Raw genomic sequence first — 9163 nt, 5'->3', positions numbered from 1 at the left:
AGGGAAAGGAGGAAAATACTATAGAAACATAAAAAGCAAGAAAAGGTTGCAGCTGAACAGGCTAATGAATAAGAGAACCAAAAGGAATCAAGAGGACAGGAAAGCAAGACCTCCCTCCTTCATCAAGAGAAAAAGACACTAAACCTCTACAGAAATAAACAAAACAAGGCAAATAGGACACACAAGGAAATATAAGGTGGTAATATGTAAGCTTCATTATTCATTGCCACTTGCTTGGAGTGATATACATAATTTACCTTGTTAGTCCATTGTTTATGGGAAATTCAGCCATCCCAAAATGATAGCCCGTGCTTTGAGAGAACATGATGACACATGGGACAAACTTGTAATATTTTTCATATTCTTATGTAAGTTTTGTTCCCCCCTTTCTTTTCTTCCTGTACCTTTTGGCTTTTTGTTCCCTTTGTCTTTCCACATTTATCATCACAATTTCTGTATATTAATTTTCTTCTCTGTTACTCTGCTAATCTGGTGCATACATGTTAAATTATTAGACAGAAATTTATGCTGAAACACAGCATGCAAAAAGTTTTCCCATGTACTTGTTTTCCCTATATCTATCAGATATAGGGAAAATGAGTAACAGCAGTACAAGATAGTATATTGTATATAGGATTGCATATGAAATTCCAGTATTTATTATATTACCTACTGTAGTGACATAAGAAGAAAAGATATATTAAGGTTTATGAATGAGAGTAAACAGTTAAAGTTGAGTTGTTATCTTTCCTAATATTCCAGTGCCTATATTCCTCAACCTCAAGTTGTATTCATGCTGTCTTTTTGTATGGAATATATTGAGGTTGCAATCCTGCATTTAGGAATAGGGATGCATACCCTCTAACCTCATGGGGTTCATAATTCAGAATGAGGATCTCACATACCAGCACACACATGCTGTCACAGAAGTGGAAAGGTTGCCTACATTATTCATTATGCCCTGAGTAATCTTTGAATATTACTCTGGAGATATTCCAGAATGAGTGCCAGTAAAACCTTTATGGCATACTTTTTCATCAGTTGTTTTACATTTTTTATTGGTACCTCTACTCCTGGAAGCCAAGTTGCCTTAGTTACCATGACAGACTAGTGGGGGAAAAAAAAACATTATAAGTTTTTTAAATCCCCTAAAATTAGCTTTTTTCCCCCTACATATCAGTCTACAGTGATTTTAAAAGTGCAATATCTCAATAATTCTCCAACATAGTACAGCATAGTTATGAAATTTCCTAAATCACTGTTTCTTCATTGCATTCAGATCCTCAAATCAGGGGTCGATTGTGAAGGCACACATGCACATGCGTACATGCACGTAAGTGTATATTTGTATCTGAAAGAGTAACTGTAGATACATTTGCACATACCTCTGTAGGAAACACAGTTGAAGAAATTACATTCTGATATGAACCGATGAACATCAGAATGGGAACACGGTTGTGCACAAAAGTGAAGAATCTGGGAAGGTGTTAGACAGAATGTCCCAGCTGATTGCTAATAAAACCCTTATGCCACAATTTTATGTCACAGATGATAGAGAAAATACATTGAAGCATAATCTAGACACTGTTTTTAATTAAGGGTGACTATTTTTTAGATCCATGCAGTAGAATAGCAATGGGGCCAACTCAGTAGCATAACTAAGATGGGGGAACCAGGGCAGCACCCATGGATGCCCCCTCTGAGGAGGGGAGAAGATGGTAAAAAAAGCAACAACTAAAACTGCCATTGCCAGTGCCCCATACTCAACCCAGGGCATGCCTGTGGGCCAACTGCACCAAGACTCCAATGAAGCTCAAAAAAAGCTGCTACAAATGATATAAAATAGCTTGACTCCATCTTAAAATGTCATGTATCTAAGATCCAAACATTGGAAAGTTGGAAATCACATTTCCTCCAAGATAGAGCTGTCATTTCGAGCCCTGAAGAACTCCAGGGAGCTGACTTGAATATGTGGCATTTTTCAGATGCTCCTCACTCTGGTCAGTTCTGAGAGCTTTGTTTGGTCGGTTTTAGTTTCAGGAAGGAGGCAGCATGGGAATTACGTATTTCAGCGGATGAAACGTCTTTTAGTATTTTGTTTGCTTTTAAGATGGCAGGTTTTTGAAACTGCTCTAGGGGTTTACAAATGTCAGAAGGTATTTAACACTGAAAAAAGGAAATCACTTTCTTTAGCATAACTTTAAATAACCTTGGAACTTTTTGCCATTGATACCTTTGAAGCAAAGCATTTAGTAGAATTCAAATACAGGTTAGACATGAAAACATGCGTAAGTGTGGACACACCTAACCATGCAACGGTTCCCAAATGTCACTGACTGGGAACCAGTTCATAGTTGTGAGTTAGAGGTGTCCAAATGTACAGTGCCTAGCATTGCAGGTAGCACAGTCACCTTTTGGGTGGCTATGACACCAGGGATTGAGAGCGAAACCCCAGCTTAGCAAGTTGAGGATGGGAGTGCTTGTACCAAGTTTTAGGGCTTCTCAGAGTGTCAGTGCCCTGGGCATTTTCACTGCTTTCCATTGCCTCCTAAACACGAGTTCAGTAAAGTTTAGTAGCTGGCACCTGAATGAACTCTGCAGTGTGGCTGTCTGACATGGGGTGCTTGGAGGAGGGAGAGAAGGGAGTATGTTGACCGATGTTATGGATTCCCAGGGTCTGAGAGAGCATGATGGGGCTGCAGTCAAGTAGGGAATGAGCGTGTCATTAGAAAAATAGTTTTTATTGAACAAGACGTGCAAGGCAGAAAAACTGATAAAAAGTACCAAGCGACAGTAGATCTTGACACTAAAAATATGATAAAAAAAAAATAAAAACAGACAAAGGTCAAGTCCAGATAATTACAACATACTCCTCATAGGCCAAACTGTGCAGCTCTCACCAGACCATCAGAGTAGCTCTGCTGTAAGTTCTGTGCAGGAGACAGGACAGAGCATTGCTGCTGCAGGAGTGAACTGACCTCTAAACCCAAATCCACCTCCTGTTTCTATCTCCTGGGGAAATATGCCCTTTGCCAGGCACTGTGCTATTTGATACAGTGTTCACTAAGGCTAGGGACAGACATTGAAAAAGCCTGAGTCTGAATTGATTCAATCTTTGCAGGTTAATCTAACCTGGGTAGGCTGAACCAGTTTGTAATTGCACAGACATCCCAGACATGCAGGCACATGCCTGCAGTGGCTTAGGTCAGAAGATGGGGGCAGCCCTTGCATCCCTTCCACAGCACTGAGCTGAGTGGGGCATGGCCAGACCTGGCAGGATGCTCTGATTAGCCCAGCAGGGAATTGATAACAGTGTTTATCACCCCTAACTCAGTGTTTATCAGCCCATTAAGAAAACAACAGAGGGACTTTAACAGCTAGCTGTTGATTCAGCACTGAACCCAAGCCAGTATGTGGTCTGCTAGCCAATACACAGGCACCTCTCCACAAGGCAGAGGGGAGAGGGGAATTCCTGCTTAGCAGGGAGTGGTAAGAGGGAGCGGAGGAGCAGCCTGCAGTCTCTGGAGCTCTAGCCAGGGAGCACATGGGAGGGGCTAGCTCTGCTGTGGACCAGAGAGCCCCGACCAGCCCAGAGAGCATGCCGGGATGCCAGGAGTGTCCGGTTTATCTTAAACCAGCAAGGGGTCTGGGACAGATATTTCATAAACCAGTTTGAGCCAAATCAGTTAAGTCTGATCCTACTTTCAATGAGGTTTATCTCAAACTGGTTTTAGCCATTTTCAAACTGGTTTATGTGCACTGAACATCTATTCTGTTACACGTTTAAAACAGTTTCTGATCACTTAAATTGGTTTATGTGTGAGGTCTGTCCCTAGCCTCTGAGATGTTCCTGATGTTCCTGCACCAGTTTAGGGCTGAACCTCTCAGACATGGAAGACCCTGTGTTTTTCAGTGACTTGTACTGTGCTGAGTATTAGATTACTCATTTTCACTTCATATACAGCAGTGTCCTAATAGCCCATCTCTTCCATCCATTCTACCACCTTGAGAATAGGTAGCCAACATAACACTTTTATTTCAAATGTAGATGGCAGATCTCACTCACACACACACATATATAATCACTCCTAATTAAGGCAGTTTGCCTCCTTAGTTAAAGCTGGGGGATTAATTCAGAAAGCTGATTTGGCCCTCATTCACATAAGATTCCATTTGAACTGAGTCCCTCAGCAACTTGTGGGTTGCTCGTAGGATCTGATTTTGAGAAAACACCTCCAGATTTGACCCACTGTGCCAAAGAAGCAATTCATCTGCAAAAATAGCATACATTATACTAACTATGTCTAATTTCTATCTGCTTTATCTAGGCAGTCTTCATAAACAAAGAGTACTGCTTTCTGATGAGTGTTAAGGACAGCATCATTTTTGGATTCATAAGTCCTCTGCTTTACACAGCTGCATGAACTATTTTTCTAGTGTTCTGGATTTCATAAGTGGCTAAGAGGTTTACGGACAGTCAGTTTATAGTTGGATGATATAACCACCATTCTAATGTTATGTTTTTCTAGTTATTTTATTATGAAGATTGTGGTTAAATTAGTATCAATACCTTCAGGATGTTTTGAGCTCTTGTTTCTCCTTCCTTATAATACATTGTTTGAAATGTTATTTCTATAGACTAACATCCTATATGGATCGCTTAGTTTTTTCCAAATTCCAAATGAGGCAAATTTGGGCCTAATAAAACAGGTTCAGCATCCCCCAATTCCAAAAAGAGTTACAGCTACTTACAGCAAAGTGGAATATGACCCAGTGCCACAAAAGAAAAGAAGTATTTATCTTACAGTAATTATTTTTGGAGGGTAAATCAAGAGATAAAATGAATTAATGCATAGCATTGTCATGCCTAAACAGCATATTTCTGGGCAAGTTTGTGTCACTCGTTGCTCAAGTAAAATCATTTGATACTATGTTTCATATTCTTGTTTGTGTTAAATATTATCACAGCGTAAGAGAACGTTGTCTAGAAGAGCAAAGGAGACGGAGGCAACGGGCAACAAAGAAAATCAGTACCTTTATTGGCACTTTTGTACTTTGTTTTGCACCTTATGTAATTACAAGGTAAGTTAAATACCTCCCTACTGAAATTCCGTATGCACCACCTCAGAAAAGTAGGGCAACTGCTGTATTAGTGAATCAGAAAACAGAATATTAATTTTCAAGTCTCCTAGTCTCTTCAAAAAATTTTGTCAAACATTTCTAGTCTTATGATAGGGATTGCATTCACTGCACTAATGATACCATATATATTGTATAGTTCATATTCAATCCAAGTCTTAATCAGACAATGGGCCAGACTTTGATCTCAGCATTCCAGGAGACCAAGTATCTGAACTGGTGCTCATAAGAGGAACTCAGGAGTTACTCCACAAATGTCATTGGATCAGACACTATACTCCCTATTCACACTGAATATTAACTCACCTCACTGATTGTCTCATTGATAACAGTGGGGGTCCTGCTAGAATAAGGTACTACTCAGCATGACTAAATCTATCAGAAACTGATCAAAATGATCAGACAGAAAGGAGGATATGGGCAACAGACTTAAATGTGAATTTTGTATGATTGGATAGAACATAGTCATAAATAGAATGTCAAAGCTTTCATGAGTCACAGTTAAAATAAAATTTCTTGTGATAGACAGTCAGATGTCATTATCTATTAGGCCTGTGTGAAGCTTCGGTCCCTGATTCGATTCAGCTTGATTTGGTGGCTGAATCTCTGAATCTGAATTGAATCAGAGGACACTTTAATCTCTCTGAATCGAATCAGAACCCTCTGAATTGATTCAGAGAGATTCGGAAAGATTCGGCGATTCAGACATAGACACAGCTTTAAATGTTTTTTCTACATACATGTTTTCTCTAGGTAGCAGGCAGCTCATGAATTCTGCGATGCTGGGGCACATGGAGTGTCCCACAGATGCACAGGGGGCTCCCCAGCATGCTCAGCAGCAGACCCGGAAGTCGACCAGAAGCACTTTTGGTCTAATTCCGAGTCCACCGGGGAGCGCATTGCAGGGGCCCCCTCTCGCACCTCCTCGGCTCAGCGACTAGTGCCTCCTGGGACTGAGGGGGGCACCCAGGGTCCCCCCATGGTGGATCACTGAGCCGGGGAGGGAACGGGGTGGGGGGAATCCTGCTTGTTCCCCCGTGGACCCAGAAGTGGACTGGAAGTACTTCCGGTCCACTTCCAGGTTCTCTGCTGAGCACGTGGAGGGCCCCCTCCCCATACTCCTGTAGGATGTTCCATGTGCCCCAGCATTGCAGCATTCACAAGCCACGCTGGTAACCTTGAGGTATATAGAAAAAGCATTTAAAGCTGTGTCTATGTCCGAATCGCTGATTCTCTGAATCAACATCAAATCTTCAGATTTGGACTCGGCTGAATCGAATCAGGGACTGTGATCTGAATCAACAAATCGAATCACTGTCCCTGATTTGGGCCAAATCCAAATCGAATATGGCCTGCTTCGCACACCCCTATTATCTATCTGCTAGCTTATCTTTGAAACTGGCTCCTATAAGAACTACAAAATTATTCTTATGAAATAAATGTATTAAAGATAGAACTCACATAAGCATTTTGGATTTATTTACACAGAAAACGAATTTGCAACTTCTTTCATTAATGAAGGACTTTAAAAAAAAATAGCAGGGTTTGTTCTGACCTGGAAAATGGAAATCACTTCACATTCTATTAAAAATGAACTATTGGTAGCCAAATTCAGCCCCCCAAAGTGGGCATATCCTCAAAAGTTATTGTATTGCATCCTGTATATGTATTTTTAACAGAAGAGTTAATGAAAAGGCTCTTGAATGCTATAGCACAGTGGTGCTTCTAATGTGGCATTAATCATGTAATATCCATGACAGCAGTAACCAATTAATGCATGCTGTTTATCTGTAATTGAATGTGACTATATTTTATTCTTAAATTCTATTTAACAGCAGCAATCAAGTACTCAATGAAACTCATTCTAAGGGGTTATGACATATTTTATATGATTATAGTCACCTAGCCATCACTTCCTGTTTGATGACATCCACAATACAATATTTTATTGGGCTAACTTCACTCTACATTAGCATTTCCAGTAAATGACAAGCATTTTTTGAAGTTCAGAGTTATAGCCCAGGGCACCTCTCCTCACCTGAAGTGTCATTAGACACTGATCTCATCAAAACATCTCAGATGCTGCCCAGCCCCACCAGTACTGGAGTTCCTGCTGGGTGACATGCAAAAGTCACTGATATCAGCCTACAGCTAAGACTTGCTTATGTCCTAACTCAAGCCCAAGCAGTCATATCTCCAAAGCAAGATCTTGAACTTGGTGATATCTTACATGTCTCACCTAATCCTTTAGGTATATGCAGTGAAGGACAACTAAGCTGTAATGTTTTCCTCACCCAGTGAATATTTAGTCATGCTTATGAAGTGGAACAGCTCCAGTAGGAAAGTGCTCCATCAGAACAGTTAATAAACTTGGGATGTGGGAGACTGAGATTTAAATTCTTGTTCCAAAATTAGGGACTGCCAAGTTTTGAACCCATATCGTCTACATCTCTTCTGAGAATTCTGTGTCTGGATTTTTTTTCTACCTATAAGAAAAACTGGATTTAAGGCCCACCCCCGGTAGCGGATTCAGGGTCTTATGTGGAGGACTATACCTGCTTGGCCAGAGATAGGTGCCTACAAATATCAGCAACTATGTCTGATCATTTTTCTTGCATTATAGTCCTAGCTAGCCTTGGTGGCCCTCTGTCCAGTTCATTTCTGAGTATTCCTTCTCCAGACTTTGCATGGGAAACCTGGGTATGAAGCTTAGGTTGAAGATTCCTCTCAGTAGAAGGTGTTTACTAGGGCTGTGTGAAGCTTCAATCCCTGATTCAATTCGGTGGAGATTTGGCCCGATTGGGTGGCTGAATCTCTGAATCCAAATCCAATCAGAGGACACTTTAATCTCTTTGAATCGAATCGGAACCCTCCGAATCAATTCAGAGAGATTCAGAAAGATTCAGAGATTCGGATATAGAGACAGCTTTAAAAGTTTTTTCTACATACCTGTAGGTGGCTATGTGCTGTGAAGTTGGGGAGTATGGAATGTCCCACAGAAGCATGGGAGGCTCCCCAGAGCACTCGGCAGCAGACCCAGAAGTGAACCAGAAGAGCGTGCAGGGTCTCTCCACTCTTGCCCCCCCAGCTCAGTGAGTGGTGCCTCCTGGGTTGAGTGAAGCACCCCAGGTCCCCCTGCAGCCGATAGCCGAGCCAAGAAGGGGTGTGGGGGTCCCCCCTGCGTGCTCTCTGGAAGACCCAGAAATGAACCAGAATTACTTCTGGTCCAGTTCTAGGTTCACCACTGAGCACGTGGAGGGCCCCCGTGCACTCCTGTGGGATGCTTCATCTGCCCCAGCATCTCAGTGTTCATGAGCCACGCTGGTACCTCGAGATATGTTGAAAAAACATTTAAAGCTGTGTCTATGTCCGAATCACTGATTCTCTGAAACAATATCAAATCTTCAGATTCGGATTCAGCTGAATCGAATCAGGGACAGTGATCTGAATCAACGAATTGAATCACGTTCCCTGATTCGGGCCAAATCTGAATCTGAATCGAATAGGGCCTGCTTCGCACACTCCTAGTGTTTAAATTCCTCTGAAGATCTAGTTCTCTGCTCCTGATCCAGCAACAATTCTAAGTACATGTTTGAACTTTAAGTTTGTGAGCAAACCTGCTGATGTCAATGGGGTTGCCCATGGGTTGCAATTAAGTATATACTTGAGTGGGTTTTTTGGATCAGGGAGACAGTTCTCAGTACTCTGGAGGACCTTTATGTATCCTAGATATATATAGACTTATCTATTTATTTTTATATAGCTGAATAACATTATCATGCATATCTTATTTTCTCACTGTGACCTTTTAGTAGGAAAATTAAAATACTTAACTTATTGATTCATTGATTAGAAAAGGAAAATAGACTATTTCAGGCTCTAGGCACTTCAAGTAATTTTTCACCCGTGTAAGTAAATACTCACTTCATGTGGCAATAATGTGATTCGAAATTAATTACTAACTGTATAATATGAGCAGAAATTAGCCTGCCCACAAGCTGCTATAAAATAGATTCTGCTTTTT

The 9163-nt window shown here is 41.1% G+C and overlaps 1 protein-coding gene across 1 annotated transcript in view; it reads left to right on the top strand.

The window, feature by feature from the left end:
- Positions 1-9163, top strand: part of GPR26 (G protein-coupled receptor 26) — a 22578-nt gene that overhangs the window by 5684 nt on the left and 7731 nt on the right. Inside the window, exon 2 of the mRNA XM_006037988.1 lies at positions 4969-5082. Within this exon, the coding sequence (XP_006038050.1) occupies positions 4969-5082 (114 nt within the window). The remainder of the gene's footprint in view (positions 1-4968; positions 5083-9163) is intronic.

Source organism: Alligator sinensis, unplaced genomic scaffold (genome assembly GCF_000455745.1).
Source record: "Alligator sinensis unplaced genomic scaffold, ASM45574v1 scaffold1330_1, whole genome shotgun sequence".
Lineage (NCBI taxonomy): Eukaryota > Metazoa > Chordata > Crocodylia > Alligatoridae > Alligator > Alligator sinensis.
This window is presented reverse-complemented; position numbering and strand designations above follow the sequence as displayed.